Here is a 21,039-nt window from a genome sequence, read left to right on the forward strand (position 1 = left end):
TGCCCCAAAAGTCTAGTAAATTCCATCTATTTACTACATGTAAAAAAATTATTATACTTCTAAACAGTCTTTTAAGTTTCTTTAATCTAGGCGGTATTAAGTTTTTCCATTTTTGAGTGTGTGAAATATAACACACGCAGAATAAAAATGTATCAACTATAAATGTGAAGTTACTGAGTTATTAGCAAGCAGATGTCCACCTCATGGAGGACACGGCACAGGGCCGAAACCCCAAGGCTGCCCACGTGCCCCTTCCCAGTTTTGCACCTGTCACTTCCTGTTCACCCCTGAGCTCCAGCTTCTCCCGACCAGCGTTTCGTCCACGATGCTCACCCACGCTGTCGCGTGTACCCAACTCCATTCAGACAGCGAGACACACTAGGACTTTTTCATTTCTTCTGCTGTTGCTGTACATGCGTCGGCGTGGTTTCCAGTGTCCGCCTCGCCTGCCTGAGGCTGCCGCGGCCTCCCTTCTCTCCTGCTCATCTCCCGGGTCCCATGGGTACATAGCTCACATCCCCACACCCGCACCCATGGTGGGTTTATGGACCTATCTACCAGTAAAGTTGGTCGATCATAGATCACACATACTTTCAACCATAACAGCCGTGCCAAACTGCTTTCTAAGAGTTGTTCCCACTGACACTTCCACCAGCAGCGGAACTTTACAGACCCTGCCACGCCTGGGACTGTCAGTTTATTTCAACCACCTCGATGTGCCTGTCATGGCCTCATGTCGTGGATTTAACTCGCATTTCCCTAGATTGCACATAGTCGAGCACCTTTTAATCCTTCCTTTGGCCATGTTGACAGCCTCTGTTTGAACTGTCTGTCCACGTGGTTTGTCTGCCCTCCCACCAGGTGGCCTTCCCCTCACCACTTCGGAGGAGTTCTGCTTACATCCTGGATAGGAGACCTTCGCTCACTTATTACAAGCATCTTCTTCCACTGTGTGGCTTGTCTTTTCAATCTTTTAACATCTTTTAACAAAAGGAAGCTCTTATTTTTAATGTCATCCCACTTACCAGTTTTTTCCTTCAAGACCAGTAACTTCTACGTTCTCAAATTTTTTTTAATCTGCCTTTACTCCAAATCATGAAGGTGTTTCTCTAGAAATTTACTGTTTTGACTTTCACATCTAGGTCTATCATTCATTGACATTATTATATAAATGGTTGTAAGAAAGGGATCAACTTCCCTTTTATTCTCTAATACATCCCATTGTCCAGGACCGTTTACTGCAAACAGTGCTGTCTCCCTACTCCTCTGCAGCGTCAGCTTTGTCAAAATCAGCTGCTGGGCGCACGTGGGTCTATTCCAGGCCACCCATTCTGTTCCACAGTCTATCCTTGTACCATGACTGGAGTGTCCAAATCACTGTCACTTTTTAATAAATCTTGAAATCTGGTGTCACTCGGCCTCCCATCTAGTTTTTCTTCATTAAAAGTGTCTTGACTATTATTCAATCTTTGCATTTTCATACCAGTGTCATAATCAACATATCAAATTCTACAAAAGCCAAAATCTGTTGAGCTTTTGACTGTCTTCTCCCTCAAAACAAGGAAAAAGTGCTCAATAGTTCAGTCCTGAGTGTGTTGTTTCTATAATTTCTAAAACTAGACTTTAAATTCAGATGAAGGACCTTCCCTTCCATTCCTAATTTGAAAAGAGTTGTTCCTTTTCTATTTTCCTTTATTTTTTTGCACATATCTTTTTTTTTATATATTGAAGTATAGTCATTTGTAGTGTGTGAATTTCTGGTGTACAGCACAGTGTACAAATACCTATATTTGTTTTCATATTCTTTTTCATTAAAGGTTGTTACAAGATACTGAGTATAGTTCCCTGTGCTATACAGAAGACATTTGTTTTTTATCTATTTTTATACATAGTGGTTAACATTTGCAAACCTCAAACTCCCAAATTTATCCCTTCCCACCTCCTTCCCCCAGTAACCATAAGATTGTTTCCTATGTCCGCGAGTCTGTTTCTGTTTTGTAGGTGAGTTCATTAGTGTCCTCTTTTTTTCTCTTTTTAGATTCCACATATAAGTGATGTTATATGGTATTTTTCTTTCCTGGCTTACTTCACTCAAAATGATAATCTCCGGGTCCATGTATGTTGCTGCAAATGGCATTATTTTATTCTTTTTTATGGCTGAGTGGTATTCCATTGTATAAATATACCACAATTTCTTTATCCAGTCATTAGTTGATGCGCATTTAGGTTGTTTCCATGTCTTGGCTATTGTAAATAGCCCTGCTATGAATATTGGGGTGCATGTCTCTTTTCAAATTAGAGTTTCCTCCAGATAACATGCCCAGGAGTGGGATTGCTGGATCATAGGGTAAGTCTATTTTTAGTTTTTTGAGGAATCTCCACACTGTTTTCCATAGTGGCTGCACCAAACTACATTCCTACCAACAGTGTAAGAGGGTTCCCTTTTCTCCATACCCTCTCCAGCATTTGTCATTTGTGGAGTTTTTACTCTTACCTTTGTTATTTCCTTCTATGGAGTTATTCAGTTGCTCTTTTTTAGAGACTTCAATGGTGAGTTTATGGATTTTAATGTTTTCTACACTTATTATTAATAATAATATTTAAAGACACTAGCTTGTTTAGAAAGTACTACAAAGGGTGACATGTTCTCACTGCCATTTTTTTTCTGTACCTAAGGCTTTGGCTTTACTCTAGACAAGAAAGTAAATAATTAGGAAGATGAATCTGTTTTTGCTTAACTTTTTTAATTAACGGATTTTATTACTGTTGGGTTTATCACTGTTTTGACTTTAGCTGTAAATTTCTAGACCAACTGAATTGTGATTATACCATCCGGTCTGTATAATTTCCTCTTTGGGGACTCTGAGAGGTTTTCACAGATGTTTAAAAGCATGATCTATTAAATATATTACTAGAATATTTTAGATCCTTATTTGACCAGCAAATTTGTCAAAGCCAGAGTATGCTAAAATCTCCCGCTGTAATTGAAACAATTGTATTGTCCTTGTATCTTTGTATATTTGACACATAGAAATTTTTATTTGGGGGAGGTATGTTTTTATTTGTATAAAATGATTCAATTTGTCATTTACCTTTTTTGCATCAGATGCTATATTAGCAGATTGAAAGATTAATATTGCAAATCTGATTTCTTTGTATTGCTTCTTGTGTGCAATGCTTAGGCATATCTCACTCATGCACGGATTTTGAATCTTCTAGAATATGTACTTTTCGATCCGTGTCTTTTAAGAAGAGCATGTAATTGGATTTTAATATTTGACTCAACCTGAACACCTGTCTTTTAATAAGGATTTTGTTTAATTCACTTTTTTTTTCTCTAGAAGGTACTCAACGTATTTTTATTTTACTAGTGATTGCCTTTAAATTTAAAAAAATAATTTGAGTCCCTTTTTATTTACTTGGATCACAAACTAAGGCAATGTTCATTGATCTCTTCTTAATGAAGAATATAACATGATAACTTCCCCTACTGTCTTCATACACTTCCTAGTAATACATGAGATGCTATAACCCAAGCCACTTGCTGGACCTTACTTCATAGTAGTTTGATGTTGTGTATCATCTCTCTCAGGAAATGTCTGTCTTTGCATAAACAGATTTACAAGTCATCATTTAGACCCAGAGTGATCACTGCTGGACCTTTTATATCACAACTTCCCCAGCTTTCAGCTCCGTGATTTTTTTATTTTGATGCCTCTTCTGATGAGCTCAGTTACACCCAAAACTGGAAACTGGATGTGTATGGGGTCTGTCTTCCTTTTTGAAACTCAAAAGATTCATGCACCTACACAGACATGCTGATTTCTGCCCTCAGTGATTTCAATGACTTCAGTAACTTTACTCACCAAGTCGCACTTCAATTGAATTGTTTTTTGGATAAATGATCTTAGGGATGCGTCCTCCGTTTTGCACTTTTTCTGCTAAGAAATCATACCCACACGAAATTGTATTAGAAACATTCCCAACTACTTCAGTGCAATACAAACATAAGGAAAACACAGCACAGAGCAGACCTTCAGTCAACGTTGGTCAAGAAAGAAACAAAACTCATGGTGTGACTAAATATCACTCCATCAATTTTTAAACCAGAAATAACTGAATTGCCAAGGAAAAAAATCTAAAAGCTGGGCTGCCAAGAGAGTTCCTCTTCCATTACAGATCTGACGTAAACCGGTAAGACTATGTCATAAAGTCTCGTTGCCAGTCATCTTAAGCAGTGGCCGTAAGCAAAGCTCTGGCCTGGGTCCTACCAGAGAGGAATACAGGTCCTAGTGGTCTGTCCTCAGCTCTACTCCATCCTCCAGCCCTGCTCGGCCCTCTTCTTCACAGCCTTTCCTCTCTTGTTGCTCTTCTGCACTTTCATTCCTCTCCCCAACTTTATAACGGTCTTCCTTGCACCAACTCCCACCCTTCTGTCTTTCTCCATGTCATCCCTTCCCCGTTTGTTTACCAATATTCAGCAATCACCCTCTGCATCCCACATCCTTCCTCTCTAAAGGGGTGGGATGTGGAAAGTTCTAAGAGGGAAGCTCCGAAATTGCAAAAACACATGTCCTTTACGATGGCAACTATATTTGCACGTTCTACAAACTATGCAAATTCTGTTTGTCCCAAACAGAAGTCGTCACCAGCCAGTTAATCACACACATGGGAAGTCTAGAAGTCATTCTAAACAGCAGCTTATCTCCCACTCTCTTCAAATCACCATCACCAAACCCAACTAATTTTACCTCTGAACATTTCTCAGTCCAGGCCTCGTTCTTCACTCCAAAACCCTATTTTCTACACTCTGCTCTTTCCCTAAACACGCTCATTCACATCCGCCTCTTCAGTTACCAGTTAAAGGACCGTGACCTTGCAAGGTCTATCTCTAAGCTCCAGACACAGATAAGCCATGGCCTACTTGACATCTCATGTCACCAAGGACTCAACTTACCCACGACCAAACTCATGATCTCACTCCTAAACCCAGCTTCCCTCCAGAAGCATCTCATTTCCTTGAATAGTATCACCATCCAAAAGCCACCTTGGCCTTGACACATCCCTCACCCCGTGTTCAATCCAACAGTGAGGCCTGTGGATTTTACCTCCTATAATGCTTAAAAACCCAAAAGCACAAAAATAATAACACTTAATACAATTAATTTTCTTGATTAAGGGTGGCCCCAGGTGGGCCACACCATCGAGAAATTGCTATGCATCCCTCAGTATGATGAAGTCTGATGGAAATGAGTGACAAACATGAAGGTTCACGTCAAAGAAATATTCAGCCTCCGGGCCCTTCCATTTAGGTGAGTAAATCAGAAAACAGCTCTCTGCTGAGAGGAGAGCAGAGGCCACGCAGAAAGAAGTCCTTGTTGAGTGTGTTTAGAAGAAAAAAATGTTTGTCTGGCCCAGAAAGCCTGGGTCCTGGCCCTGCTGCTGTCACTAACCAGCTTTGTAAGTGTCCCTAAGTCACTCCTCTCCTGGCCTCTATAAAATTAATGGCTTCAGCTAAATTATTTGTAAGGTTTCTTCTACTCCTAAGATTCTGCTGTCAAATCCCCAGGTCACATATGCAAGAAAATTCTGGGCTGAGAACTGAAACCCCGTAAGTATTAGACATCCTGGAACCAAGTCCAGAGACCTTGACCTCTGCTGCACCTGAGGAATGGAATGGTCCCTGACAGTCACACCAGCGAAGGCGGAGGGAGAGAAGGGTGATTGTGATGGCATCTGCCAGCTGACTGAGTGCGCGTACTTTGCTGGCACCCCAAGAGCTGTTCCTGTACATGATCTCATGTAATTTTCATGACTAAACCAAGAGGTTTTTTTTTTTTAATTTTCTGTCTTTTCAGATAAGAAAAACTAACCTGCCCCTGCCCTGTCACCCTACTCTTCCTACCCTATGATTCTAATGATGTTGAGCGTAAGAGCCTGCTCACCTTCAGGAAAGTCAAGATCCAGACTCACTTCTGGCCAAAGCCGGCCAGCTCCCGCAAAGCCAAGAGGCAGTCAAGGTGACGACAGGAGCGCACTTACCAATATTCACCGTGATGCTGTTTAAAACCGTGTGCTGTTTCCCTGCGTGCGTGAGTCTGGCTTGACAGGCATATTTCCCTCCATCCTCTGCCAAGACATTCTTCACTAAAAGCCTTTTTTCCCGAGAAATAAACCTCTCTCCTTCAATCTCTTTACAGTCCTAAATACAAAAAAAAAAAAAAAAATCTTTTCAATTCAAGAGTATTTTGAGTTATCAGTTACATTTCTACTTAGCACTTTTCTATGAACCATGGACAGACAAGAAACCTGTGTGATCTCTAGACCTTAGGTAATTTACAGTCTAACTGAAGAATATAAAATATGTACATATATATTTTATTTATAGCAGAAATTTGTTTGAAGAAATACTACAACATATAAAAACCATATAAAGTTTAATTTCCACTCATACAGTGGTAAATTTGATATAATGCATAATAAAAAACTTTTAAAATCCAGAATGCACAAAGTACTGTACAGTTAGATCACTAAGTCAAATCTAGATTTTATATATATATAAAGACTATTTTATGGGCTGCAGTGAGTGTTATAAATATGAAGTCCACTAGGAGCTGAGAGGGGAGAGGCTAGAAGGAAGACCTTATGGAGAAGAACTGGGATGATCAATAAAGGAGTTTGGTAGGAGGATGTGAACAGGCAGGAATGTCCTCCATCGACAGGAGTCCACATCTCCCAATGGACCACCACGTAGTGATACCAGGCTCCTTTGCAAGGCTGCGAGCGCAGGTGAGTAAGGACCGCTTCCACTGTGTTATGCAGCCAATTACACCTTCTCCACCTGTCAGGGTTGACCTTACACAGGTCCAAACTAACCCTTCACCAACATTCTATTTGGAGGCCTGAGCAATAGTCAAAGTACGTGGCAGGGCTCCTGGGGAGCAGATGTCACAGCACTTCTTAAGTCACCCATGCTGCCACCGCATCAACAAAACCAACCTGGAGACGAGTCAGTCTCAGGAAGGCCCTCCTCACTTGTCATCCTCAGTAACCACCCAGAGGGCGAGACTCACCGCGCACCCGGCCTGTCGTAAGCTCTCGTTCTCGTGGTAACCTCTTCTTCCATCTCAGACCCACTTCTGAACTCTTTCTCAAACCTTTTCCTCCTTCTCCAGGAAGTACCACTTCACAGAACAACATCTTGGAGGACTGAGTCCATTGGTTTGGCGTTTTCTACTAACTTTGACCGTATTTCCTGTGACCTAACCATTTCACTCTTAAGTAAATGTCCCACTGAAACGCATATGCGTGTGAATCAAAAGATATATACAAGAATGTTCCTGGCAGCTTTATTCCTAGTGGCCAAGCATTGGGAAACCTTAAAAAGCCTGATGACAATAACGCAACGCTACACAGCAATGGAATGAATGGCCAAGAGCGATCTGCAGCAGCATGGATTACCCTCACAAGTCTCCATCAGCCAGAAGCAAAATACCACAGGGAAGCCAGACACAAGATCCTACATACAATACGAGGCAACTTCAGGAAGGTTCATAAACTGGCAAAAAACTAATCTATTATCAGTCAAGAGAGTGGTTCTTTTTGAAGATCAAGGAGACATGGTTTTTGGAAGATGGCAGAAGCGGGGCTTCTGAGGTGCTGGTGATGCTGAGTTCTTGACCTTGGTGGAAGGCTTAATTGGAAGGTGTGCTTCCTTTCTGGTAGTCTGTCAAGCTTGTCCACTTCTGACTCATGCATTTTCTTGATGGATGCTACACTTGAGTGAAAAATTTTTAATGTGTTTCAAACATTGGCAACTAGGATCTATAAATATATAAAATCTTCTCCAAGTCAGTAAGAAAATGGTAAGAAAAATGAAAAAAGAAATATGGTAAAAGAGAGGCGTTAAGCAGAGTTCTGAAGAGGATATAGAAATGGCCAATAATCATACGAAACAATTGATCAATCTCACTAATAATTAAGGAAAAGTAAACTAAAACAACAGTAAGGGAACTTTTTATACCCATCAAAATAATATAAAAAAAAGCTTTCAAGTCTTACAAGACAAAGTCCTACACAAGGTTTTAGGAAATCCAGGACACTGCTGGTGAGAGTAGGGCACACGGACCCACTGTGTAGCCCAGGGAACTGTATTCAGTACCTTGTAATAACTAACAGTGGAAAAGAATCTGGAAAGGAATGTATATATGTGTGTGTGTATATATGTAGATAGATAGATAGACAGACAGACATACATAACTGAATCTCTTTGCTGTGCACCTGAGACTAACACAACATTGCAAATCAACTATACGTCAATTCAAAAAGTGTTGCAGAGCAATTTGGCAACATCAATAAAGTGGAATATGTTTTTCATATGCGTATCCTACAAACGAGCAATGCTAAGGCTAGTCATCACATGCTCTAAGAAAAACTCACACACCGTCAAATGTGCATAAATGCATTTAAAAGGGACAAGGACATTTATTGCCACATTCCTTGTGAGAGAAGAAAAGAGAAACAAGCTAAATGAATGTGAAATGTGTAACAGAGAGGATCAACCAAGGCAGAAACTGATTTTTAAAAGGAGGGACAGAGCTAGCAAATCTCCTATGAGACCAACCAAGTGAGAGAGACTGTGTGTGTGTTTGTGTGTGTGTGTGTGTGTGTGAGAGAGAGAGAGACAGAGACAGAGAGAAACATGCTGTAACAGGAATTAAAAGATGAAGCTTACTGCAGAAGCAGACATTAAGAACAGAGAGATGATAAATGATTTCATGTCAGAGTATTTGAAAGGTTTAATGAAATGAACAATTTCCTAGGAAACAAAATCTTACCAAAACTCTTTTGAGAATCAATAAGAAATTCATATAATCCTATCATCATTAAAGAAACAAAATCAGTAGATTAAAACCTTCCCACAGAGAGAACTTCAGACCCAGATGATTGTACAGGCAGGTGCCAACAAGCAGAGCTGGGGGAAAAGTAGTTCAAATGCTCAACAGCTAGCCTGTGCTCCTCCCAGCCAAGGGTTAAACTTTGTAGGATGTCATCTGCCCTTAAGGTCAGACAAAGAGAATGTTTGAAGCTGTAAACACACAAGGTACAGAAAGGTGAGTGCAGGATGCCCTGCTTGCACAAAAGAGGAAGGGCTGGGACACAGATTTTTATTTGCCTGTGTGGCTGGTGTGACACAAAGACAATGCAAAGACTGCCAGGAACTAATTACAGCAGTCACGGTCAGGGAAGGTGGGATGAGCCCAGGGGAACCTGCCTGAGGATGGGGGAGGTTTTCCAGGGCGTGACTTCTACCACTTTGTGATTCCTGAATCATGTGCACATAGTACCCATTCAAACAAACCAACTACTTAATCTTAATTTAAAAGAATAACTAAGGATGGTCTGAAAAGTAAGAATAATGGGAGGAAGGGTGGATACAAACAATAAACTATTACAAAACTCTAATAGCCATAAATTTAAAAATAAGTAATTAGGGTAAAATTGTCAACTAACAAATCTGTCTTAGGTATACAGATCTCTTTACCAGTTCTGCTTTAAAACATACAACTTAAACCTTAAAAAAGACAAGTGGGTTTTAAAGAAGAGGAAGGAAAATATCAATAGGAAATTTTTTTTTACCTTATACCACTTCACTGAATCCAAAACAAAACTGTTTGGGAAGTTCAGATGACATATAAGACTGTCATCTTTTCCAACATATAAGATCTGTTTGAAGTCATCTGATACATTCAGTTGACTGTGCCCAGAAACACACCAGTGTTTGTTAAACACAGTTAGGTTTACTTGTATTCTGTGACAGATGTTTGTATCACTGTAAAAAAAAAAAAAAGCAGATTCAAACCTCATAAACTCAAACAATCACAAAAACAAATGATTCTGTTCATCTCCAAATATTTCCAAATCCTCTTCCAGGTACTGTGCAAACTCTCTGCCTCAAACAAGACACCACGCATCTCACAAGTCATTAATTAGAAAAGGGGGGAAAAGTATTTGGATGGTGGAAACACAGGAACAAAGCTTAATCAAATGATCAAAATGAACGTCACCTAGGAGGGGCACAGGGACACCAGGCACCCCCTGAGGGTGCCGTCGTAAAAGAATGCAAACCACTCACACAGTATTCCAGCCAAGAAGGCTCTGTCTGAACCCACTCACGAAGGAGTATGTGGCCAACGGAATGTGAGAGATACAGTATGGAATAACTGCCTGTACTCTTTAAAAATGTCAGTATCACCCCCCCCCCACACACACACACACAAAAAGCAGACTAAGGAACTGTTCCAAATGAAGAGGGATTAAAAATACATGACAACCACAGGCAATGCATGACCTCAGGTTGGATCCTCTGCAGGAAAAAAAAGAAAAATATTTATAAAGTCCTCATTGAGCAGACGGAGGAAGCAGCATATGAATTGGGGATTAGATAAAAGTATCGTGTGATGGTTACATTTCCTGAATGGGACAACTATTCGGTGGTGATGCAAGAGAATATTCTTATTGACAGGAAATACACATTGCAGCATTAGAGGGAAAAGGGACATGGGGCATACAACTCCGAAGATTTAGAAAAAAATGGTTTAGAAAAAAATATTGTGTGTAATGGATGTATATACAGTGGGGGACGATGACATAAATGTAGGAAAATGTAAATATTAGAGAATCTAGGTAAAAGGTGTGTAATAGAAAAGAACAAACCAGACTGTATTAGATCTGTTCCTTTCACTTCAGCCCATGCCCTGTTTTCTAGGCTTAGTCTTGCTAGCTCTGCACTCACATGAAGATAACAAAGTTGCAGAATAGAGAATAACATTTGTTTTGCTGGAGCTTTTGCAGGAGCACCGGGAGCTCGCCTAGGCGGACAGCTGCAGGAACAAAGAATTCCTACAGCAAGAAGTTTGCAACAACCAACCACACTCCCTCACATTTTTGGGTTTGTTTTTTTTTTTTTTTTGTTTTTGTATAAAAGGAGCCTGTATTCCGACTGGAGCAGGACGGTTCTCCAAGACAGTAGTCTTGCATCCTCTCGGTCTGCTGGCTTTCCGAATAGTCTCTATTCCTTGCCCCAGCACCTCGTCTCCTGATTTACTGGCGTGTCGTGCGGTGAGCAGAATGGGTTTGGACTCGGTAACAGGTGGATGGGAGCGCTTTATACTATTTTTGCAAATGTAACATGAATTTGAATTACTTAAAATTAAAAATACATCGTTTACTAAATATACATCATATCTGTGTGTTAAAGCTTGATGAGAATTCATGTTTATTTTCTTCCATGTCAGTGTCCTCTGTCTACCACCTACGAACGATGTTTTTGCTGCATTTCATAGCTCCCAGATCCAAATATTTGAAATCCAGCCGGGACATCCAGCTGGATTTGTGTGACATGTGATCTCCAACTCTGGTTAATGAATGACCTACAGCAAAATGGGAGAGCAGACCCTCACAAGGCTCAGCAGTTGTCCCCACTGTGAGTGAGACTGCGGGAAGGGGGTCGTTGGCAATTGCACGTGTGTGCCGCTAAGTAGCCGTGCACCCCGAGTCCATCACGTGGAAGTGAGGAATCTGAATCAGAGAGGGATGTGGCCATCCTGAAACAGAGAGAAGGGCTGGCAAACGCCAAGGAACCACAGCAGGGAGGGAATGTGGCTACACTTCAGAAGTACCTGCTTCGCACATGATCTCAGGTCATTTTCGCTTCAACCGTATCGGGCTTCCACTTTACAAGTAAGAAAGCCAAGGCTCACGGAGGTCAAATAATTAAGGTCATGCGTGTTAGCAAGGGAGGGTGACAAAACTGGGGCTCTGAGGCAAAATTTGGTCCATAGATGTGTTCTCATTAAGCTACACACACAAAGCGTATTAAAAAGTTAACCACACACACATTCTGATTTCCAGGTTACCTTGAAAAGTTGGAAAATGGGCTTGAACTGAATAGGCTGCCGTCTCTGGTGAGGCACACAGTTTCCCGATCACCACAGACGGCGCCAGGAGCAATTATCCCCCCAGCAGACCTGTGGCCCTCGCTCACGTTACTTCCTAGACTAGGGCGTAGCACGGGGTCGGGAACACTCCTGGTGCTTAGTCACTGTTCAGTTCCTTAGCAGATTCCCTTCCAAAACAGGTGCTCGAAGGAGGCTTATACCCCTCTGGACGTGCTGCCTGTCAACAAAAACTGCTGGCATTCCAAGAAAGAAGGCAGCAATAGCATTGGGACTACTGTAAACAGGCTTTGGAAGCCAGTTTGGCCTTTGGCATCATTTCGGTGGAAAAAGATGCATGTCATGTTCCAGCAACTGGTTTACAAATCTATCCTCTTTAAAAGTCTGGTCCCTGAAAACATCTTGTAACGATACAAAACTATTATTCTTCTCATTGAGTTTTCTACATTTATTAAGAGTTTATCAAGAATTTTCCTAAAATATTTAAATGTATGTTATCATCTATTTTATATATTCTCTTTATATATTTATTATATTTTTAAATATTGTATGTGGGAGTCTAAAGATGTCTGACAGTATCCTGGTCCATGGCCCCTCAGGGGTCCAGGGACTGCCCTTTGATGACAACAAGGAACATTCCTTCCCCAGTATGTACCTGCCTTAGATGAACCAACTACCCAGATGATAATCAACAACCTTTCATTGCCCAGAAGTCTGACCACCAGAAACGGTCACAGCCCCCAGCCAGAGTCACGCAGCCCTACCTTTCCCGACCCCCTCCCTTCCCTATTACCTCAACATCAGCCAACCAGAAACTTGTGCACAAGCTGATCACACACCCTGCGACCCCCCTGTGTCTGATGTCATGTCAGCACAAGCAGTAAAGGGTCACCCTCCTTACAAAAGTCCTCAACAACCAGCTCTCGGAGGGCAGACACCCCTAGTCTGTGGCCCGCTGGTGCCCACAGCAGCGTAGCTAATAAACGCCTCTCTTATTTCCATCCTTTGTCTTTGGTAAATGATTTTACTACCCTCGTGTCAGCCTGCTAAATCTTACAACATTACATGCTATATTATATTATATTATATTATATTATATTATATTATATTATATTATATTATATTATATTATATTATATTATATCATATCGTTTATATAATATATATATATAAGATACTTCTCTTTTAAATGAGGAACTTACTTTATATCACATTCGTAGATCCCAGAGTCCTCCCCTTTCAAGGGGAGAAACAAAATCCAGTTTTGCTCCTGGTGAATCCTAGACCGTATGTTTTTGGATATTGGGATTTTGCTAGGAAATTTATACCACGTCACATTCACTTTCCCAGACATTGGCAAAGGGTATATGCAATTAAAAGCTGTAGGCTGGCCTACTGAAGCCATCTCATCCTGCACACTCACGTCCTTGCAAGCATCTAGGGAAGGAAAGGAAAAAAATAAACATGACAGCGAGCGCCGGTGTTACTTGTATTCATTTTAACAAGTGCCTCTTTAACTTTCTAGCCGGTTTGAAATTTCACGTGAGAGTTTCTCAGTGTGGGAGTTTCCTAAAGACAGTCTGTGAATGTGAAACTAGAAGTCCTTCACACGTGTCCTAAGAAAGCCTTTGCTGTCTCCCCCCTGCAAGTCATCTTCCGAATTTGGAATGAGTCCCCTCTTACCCTTCCATCCTAAGGCCCTTAATTCCTCCATCTCCTCCTTCAGAGTAAAAGCTCCTCTTCTGAGCTCCGCTTGTCCTGTTTTCTTTCTGCCCTGCCACCCTGTTAATTCACTGTGTCCCCAGTAAAAGGTATAAGAATCTCATCTCGAAAAGGGTTGTTAAACAGTCCACTCACTTCACAGTTCATTTCTATAAAATCGCTTAGTTTTTCTTGGAAGCAATTGGTCCTGCTAGTGATGTGTTTGCTTTTACCCTGGGACATAAAGTGTCTCTGTCACATAAAACAGACTGTAGTGTCCCCCCTTGGGTACTTTAACTCGTCTTGCCTTGCATTTGCCTAACTTGCCCCCTGTCCAGAGTCACTTCAAAGCTCAAAGGTGACGTTTCGGGCCGAGCATCAGACACTTGGGGCTGAAACCTGGCGTTCCGGCGTCCCGCGGGATCCCCCCTGGCCCACTGGGGAAAGTGTAATCGGCGAGGCTCGGGGCTCGCGCGATCCCCGAGGGGGTCCACACAGGGGACGCCCAGAGCCGCAGCGAGGCGTGCGGGGGGTGGGGAGGTGGCCTCTGAGACACCAAACTCACCTGCTCTGATAATACGTGGAAGAGCGATGGACACGACGCAGAGCAGCAAGGACAGCATTCCCCTATGGTGCTGCGGGGAAGAAGGAGGGTGGTATGGGAAGGGGTGCAGCGGGACGGAGCGCGCCCTCCCCCGGGCACCAAGCCTGGCTTCCGCGACGTCCGAATCTGAGACCCCAGCCAGGCCACTGACCTTCCCTTCTCCAAAGGGAGCCCTCCAAGGTTGGCCCCACACTTACCCAGACGTACCCCCCCCAAAGCCTGCTCCCTCCCCTGCCCAGTTCTTGCTCAACCCCCACCCCCGGGATCCGGGTGCAGAGCATCAGCGGGAGCCCCCCCGCCCCGGGAGGCGAGGCGGGGCGTCGGGGGGTGCGGATCCCCTCCCCTCTGCTGCGCTGTCATCCGCTCTGGGGGCGCGGTGGCCTCCCTTTCTGCCATCTGGCGTCTGCGCCCAGTGGGAGGCCCGCCGCCCAGCCCGCAGCCCCCGGTCCCCGCGGTGGTGCCCGGTCCCCACCTGTGCGTCGCGCATAGCCTCCCCTGGGGGTGCGTGGCCTCAGGATCCGCTGGGCCCCGCCGTTTAGACGGAAACCCCAAACACCGGCTCACTCGGGAGAAGCCAGCTTAGGCCTACCTGGCAAAAGCCGGCAGGAAAAGAGGGAGGAAGACGGACCGGCAGGTGGACGCGGGCTCCACACCTTGGCCCAGAGACGGAGTCTGCTCCCCCAAGGTCGCCCAGCCGGTCGGGGGCCGCGCGGGAGTCCCGATCGCCGGCCCCCGACTCGCGCACATTTTTGCCACCGCCTCCCCTGCACACCTTTCCGGCGGTCGGTGCCCCACCCACCGAGCTCAAACGCGGGCTCCCAGCGCGGTGTGGACCTGCCTGACCGGACTGGAGCGCGCAGGCTCTCCTGTAGAGCCGAGAGGCTGAGCCCTGCCGCGGTATTTCCAGACCAGGCTAGTTCCTCAGCACCGTGGGCGGGGCTGACCTACCTTCCCAGGGGGAGCCCAGGAAGGAAGATGCCATCACACTCGGAAGTGGGTTTGAAGGCTTTTTGCCAGATTCTCTGGCAACTCAGAAGTCCTCCATCACCAGTAATAGCCGCCTAAATCTATTCCAAATTGTCCCTCCAAATGAATTATTCATTCCTTTCCAAACTCGGTTTGAGCAGTTATTGTATGCCCATATAGAACGCCCCCACAGGGGAAGCCCTTTCAAATGGCTTTTAAGGAATATCATTCATCTGCCTGTCATGTTGGTTAACTTCTGTAAAGCAGATATCCCATAGTGATCCTCAAATACCCGGAGCAGGAAGACTGCTCCGATCTGAAACTCCCAAATGAGATGGTATCAGGCAAGCCCTGACCATCTGGAGACACCCAGAGACATCCTTGAGGGCACTGAGACTTGGAAAAAAATATAAAATGTAATCTCCATTCAGCAGATTTCTGGCCAAGCTATTTCTGGTGGTCCTTGTGGAAGTGCAGACAGTGAGAAAGTAGCAACCACAGCAGCCAGGGGAGGGAAGTCCGCAAAGCTTTCTGTGATGGGCTGGGAGACGCTGGTTTGCAAGTTTCTGCACTCAGAAATTATCAAGGATTCCAAAGTGCTTTTGTCTGTGTGGGTTACGTCTGTCAATACATACTACATTCAAAATTAAAATGGAGACTATTTTAAATTTTTATTTTCTTATTTATTTTCAATAATGACAATAAACCTTCTACATGGTAATATAAATATCATATATTTTATGAAAAAATAAATATACTTTCCCAAAAAACAGACTTACTGAGGCACAGAGATACCACAGTGTTCTCTCCCTGACAAGGAGGTCGAACCCCAGCAGCACCCTTGTCTAGAAAACAGCGATGATTAGATCCACTTTTCAGAGGCACCCTTTGTAAACGGCGGGGCGCCTGACAATAATAGATACTTGATGAGTCCTGAGTTTTTTGGGGGTTTTTTTAACCATCATCCTACCATTAACCCTTCCTTGCCACAGTCTTTAAAATTGCAGACATTTTTGCAGTGGGAATATTCTAAGAAGTTGATGCCATTAGTCACAAGCCATGGGTAATGGACCCTTTCAATTTTTTTTTTTTTTATATGAGCTGAAACAATTTCTCTACCGATTCATTCCCTCCTCCTGAGAGCAGGTGTGAAGCAATGTTCTGTGTGCGGTGGAGGCATTTGCTGAGTTCGGGTTGGTTGATTTTACCTTCAATTGGTTTGATCTTCGGACAAGGACGTGATGCACATTCAGAGGAGGGGCGGGGCAATGATTTTTATTAAAGATTTCATAGACGAATGTGTATTTCATGCAGTGCAGAGTCACGTGTTTGTTCTGGCTACACAGCTGATGATTTCCCACTAAACATAACCTGCAGATATTTCCCCAGTGAGAATGAAGCAGAAATGTGCCCCCAGGTCATGGTCGAATGCTCCACATCCCAGTGTCAGGCTGCGGAGGGGCTGGGGGTGGGGCCCTACCAAGATCTTTATACCTTTAAGGCTCTTAAATTCCCACGTTTTTCCTCTCGGGGAGGCTTGAGGATGCCCAGCCGCAGTCCTGTGGTTGCTTTTGTTGCTGGAATGAAATGGACCTGTGGAGGTGGGAGAAGCTGCAGGGGTGGCGGGAGGGTGAGTTTCCTGGGTCCTCAGACCCTCGCATCAGTTCATTCATTCACCCTATCCAGTCCCCGCTGTGCCAGGTGACATTCCGAGTGCTGGGAACAGCTGGAGAGAAGCTGAGAGACCCTCTTAGAGCTCACAGTCTGGTGTCTAGTGTGTGGAGGGGCTGAAGGGAACGAGAAACATAGGGGAAAAACCCTGAATAAGAACACTGAAAGAGATGATTTCTGGCTGGTGAGAACCATGAGGATGTGGTGAAGAGACAGAGACGGTGTTGGGAGAGGCTTCACTGCAGAAGTGATGACATGGCTGAGGCCTGAGGAGTGACCAGGAGCCCGCCAGACAGACACCTGGGAACAGAGTTCTCCCTGCAGCTGGCACAAAGTGTCTAGAGGGTGGAAATTTCTAAATAACAGAAATGAAGCCAGTGTGACCAGACTACAGCAAACACACAGGAGCGTCGGGTCAGTGAAGTCAGAGTAGCCGGGGCTGGACCGTGCAGGGGCCTGTGGGCGATAGAAAGAAGGTTGGGTTTGATTCGAGGTAAAATTGAAAGCTATTAGAAGATTTAATAGAGTCTTTTTTTTTTTCTTTTTTTTTTTTTTTGGTGGGAGGAGGGAGGTAATTAGGTTTATTTATTTAATTTTAGAGGAGGTACTGGGGATTGAACCCAGGACCTTGTGCATGCTTCATTTCAATCTATCTGAAATCAAATTCAGAGAATCAGGACATCACAGGGTTGGAATAGAATCTAAGGGTTCTCTAGCTCTTGGGTCCGTCCTTAGCACCCTCCTACCCAGGGGACACCGCGTGGTGTGACAATCAACACTTTAGTAATGTGGGCAAATATTTTCACAACATTAAAACAGTTAGGGTATTAAACTCCATGTATTATATGATCTCAATGATATCCACAGAAAGACAATAAAATATTCCTAATTGTCTTTAAGTTGTGAGGTTTTGGATGATTTTTTTCTTCCTTAGTTTTTTAAGAAATTTCTGTGTTCTCTCAAACCAGTATTGGTTCTATAATACGAAAAGAGTTTTGGGTTTTTTTTTTTAATTTAAGAACAATGTTCCTAATACGTTGTCAACTCACAGAGGGATTACTGTATCAATAGCCTCCCTCTGACCCTTCACTCCCTCCGAATCGTCTGTGTGACGGTGCCCGCCCCTCCGCCAACACTTTCTTTATGCCTCCGTGTTCTCCATTCAGAAACCTCCAAGCGCTCCCATAGACCAGCTCCAAACGGTAAAGCCCAAATATCTGAGTCAGGGGTCTAAGACCCTCTATCATGTGAGTTCATTCCTTGAACTACTTTCTCTCCACCAAACTCTCTTTGACGAGATTGTTTCTCTTTGACGAGATTGTTTCTCTTTGACTTTGTAGTTTTCTCAGGGTCTCATATAATGTGAGGCACAAGGTTAGCACTTTTAAAACAATCCAGAAGTAAACTTGAGAGCAAAAATATTCCCCTATGTTTTGGAATTGGAGGGAGGACTTGGGGTCCAGTTTTAGGAAACACAAGAATTCAGAAGCGATTAAGTCCAGCCTGGCAGGCAGGATTGTGGACTGTCATCTAAGACTGAAGTGTTTAAACACACGGCCAGTGTCCGCAGCTACTGAGGCAGATGAGAAGCAGGAGTGTCTTGGGCTGAGCAGGGTAAGGGAGGTAAGGTGAGGGAGGCAGGGAGAAGGAACAGGAGCCTGGCAGGATTCACCACGTGGGCAAAAGCAGAAACGGGTTCACACCAGGGCTGTTGATCATGCAATACCCTCTCACTGAAGGCGTCTGGGGAACCTCGTTCCAGGATGTGTTTAATGAAAGGAAACCCGGGGAGCACTGTGGACGGCTATCAGTGCAGCGCATCCTGGTCCCAGAATCACAAACTAAGGGATTCCTGGGGTCCCTTCCAGGTCAAAGACTCTGAGTAAAACAAGCTTCCTTGACTTTCACTCTGAGTAAATCAACCTCCCACCGGTGGAGCCCAGAGCAGGACAAGTCAGCAGGTTCCTGTGAGTCTGGACTCAGGTGTACAGGCTCAACCGGTCTGACAGCTGCAAATTTGAGTGGCTGCGATGCTAAGGTTTGGGCCCCAGATCTAAGGTAAACATACAGGATGCACTGAATGAGCCAAACCTTCCTTGGAAGAAATCTCAGCCTGTGTGTTAAGGTGAGGATGCTTTTGGTTTAAAAGATTAATAGTCATTTTAAATCTTCCCATCTATTTCCTGTAGCTCTTCCTTGCCCTAAAGCTAATAAACACACACACACATACACACACACACACACTCTCTTTGGTTGTAAAATTAATGTTAGTACACCAAAAAACAAAAACAAAAAACCAAAAATCCCTCCCACCTGTCTCACCATGTACATTTTTTCACATGTTGCCTTTTTTTCCCCCTATTTTTTGACTTCTTCATGATTCACTTGTGCATTTTATTTTAGTAAAAATAAAAAAAGGGACTTTCCACTTCCACACCGAGATCATTCTCTTTCCCACCTGCTACTTCCTCGGTTGCCCCCACATTAAACCAAATTCACCACTGTCGCCAATTCTTGCCTCAAAGGGGAAAGATTTTCTTCTGACAAATGAGCTTCTGGAAGTCTCTGATTTTTCTGTTGGCAATTTGTAGTTAGTCCTTCAGTTAATGTTTGGGAAACCCACTGTGTCAAAAACACCAAGTCAGACCCCGACTTGCTAAGGCTGGATTAAGTAGACGCTGTTATCATTTTCAGAAGTTCACACACCCTCCTGTCCCTCCACACCCAAAACCCCAGAATCTGAAAAAGCTTCATTCTGGATAAATGCATTTGTTGTTTTATGTGTACTGTTCAAGAGGTAAAATTAAGAAAATATATTTTGAGATTGTAACTCAGATACTGGACAGACTTTCCACGTATTAAAACCTTGAGATACAGGAAGTCCCATTTCACAGGGGAGAAAACAGCGGTTCAAAACAGCCACGTGCTGTGTGTGAGTTTCAAACCTGTGACAGGGCAGACACTTAAACTCAGGTCTCTTTCCACAGATGGCACCTCTATTGAGAAATACTTCCAGAGACCCTCCCCAAAAGAAGTCTATTCAGTGGGAAAAGTTAACCTGGTAAAGAGAGGAATAAAAATTCTCATGACAAAAAAAAAAAAAAAAAAAAAGACTTCACGGCTATTAGCACTGATTTTTCTTCTGTTTGCTAAAAACATTAACTGGCAAAATAACCAAAATATGGTGAAATCTCTCTGAATTCTTCCAGTGAGATAGTTTGTGTAGGTAAGTCTTCTGGATAGCTGACTCCTCAATTTTCCAAAGTTCTTGCATTTTTCATTTTTATTGAAAAATCCCTCAGGAATGCATTAAACAAAGCCCCTTTTTTCTTCCAGACTACTACACATCCTTTAAAGTCTGGGGCTGGCAGAGGGTCAGTGGGGACAGTCATGGGCCCTCAGTGACCTGGAAACGTCTGGGCTGCCGGGGTGAGGTGAGCAGGGCTCCTGGTCTCCACCCATCACCACTTAACCTGCCTGTCTTGTAGTCGGTCCTAATTTTTACGTTGCTTTTCTTCCTCCCTTGGTGTCAACTGCCACTTCTGCGCTCTATCCATTCCTTTTTTTTTTTTTTTTTTTTTTTTTTGCAGATTCCAATGTGACTTGAGAAAACCAAGTTACGACAGACAAAGCTATCATTTTCTGAAGTCCTCCTACTTGGCTGCGTGGACTCCAAGGCGACCTGCCACCTGCATCCTTCTCCGCAGGACGAGAGCCACCTGCTTGTTAGAACAGCTACGAGGTAGGAAGAAAGGGGCACTGACCAGCTCTGAGGGCACCCTGATCTGTGAGCATCAGGGCTGGCATTTCGGACACCAAATCTGTCGCTTTTGATCACCTCCTGGGTCAAAGGAGAAAATAAATACAACCTTTTGTAAAACGTAAAAGTCTATACAAATGTCGCCTTGATCAGTTTTTGGACCGGTAAAGGGTTAATAATAAGAAGATTCACATTTTAATCATTTTCAAAACAAGCAAACAGGGGGCGCACAGCTGAGGTTCCTGGGGGGAGTTAGCCCCTCACCGGTGGGCTGAGGAGCCCTGGCCCCCCTCCCCAGGCAGAAGGGGCCCTGACCCTCCATCCGCAGGTGAACCCAGGAGGGGGCTGGCTAAGAAGCGGACCTGAAGGAGAACACTCAG

General features: G+C 43.7%; 1 protein-coding gene across 6 annotated transcripts in view; it reads right to left on the minus strand.

Moving 5' to 3' along the window:
* Positions 1-15,185, minus strand: part of IL1RL2 (interleukin 1 receptor like 2) — a 29,504-nt gene extending 14,319 nt beyond the window's left edge. For 2 of the 6 annotated variants that reach the window (XM_032469624.1, XM_032469620.1), the window contains exons 1-6: positions 14,735-15,053; positions 14,224-14,293; positions 13,160-13,394; positions 9,640-9,832; positions 6,043-6,202; positions 3,867-3,941 (exon numbers count right to left, since the gene is read on the minus strand). In XM_032469624.1, the coding sequence (XP_032325515.1) occupies positions 3,867-3,941; positions 6,043-6,202; positions 9,640-9,832; positions 13,160-13,394; positions 14,224-14,293; positions 14,735-14,749 (748 nt within the window). In that variant the 5' untranslated portion in view covers positions 14,750-15,053. Of the gene's footprint in view, positions 1-3,866; positions 3,942-6,042; positions 6,203-9,639; positions 9,833-13,159; positions 13,395-14,223; positions 14,294-14,734 lie in introns of all 6 variants that reach the window. The other 4 variants (XM_006187051.3, XM_032469623.1, XM_032469622.1 and 1 more) reach the window with 4 other exon arrangements.
* Between the last annotated feature and the right edge of the window lie 5,854 nt (positions 15,186-21,039).

Source organism: Camelus ferus, chromosome 28 (genome assembly GCF_009834535.1).
Source record: "Camelus ferus isolate YT-003-E chromosome 28, BCGSAC_Cfer_1.0, whole genome shotgun sequence".
NCBI lineage: Eukaryota > Metazoa > Chordata > Mammalia > Artiodactyla > Camelidae > Camelus > Camelus ferus.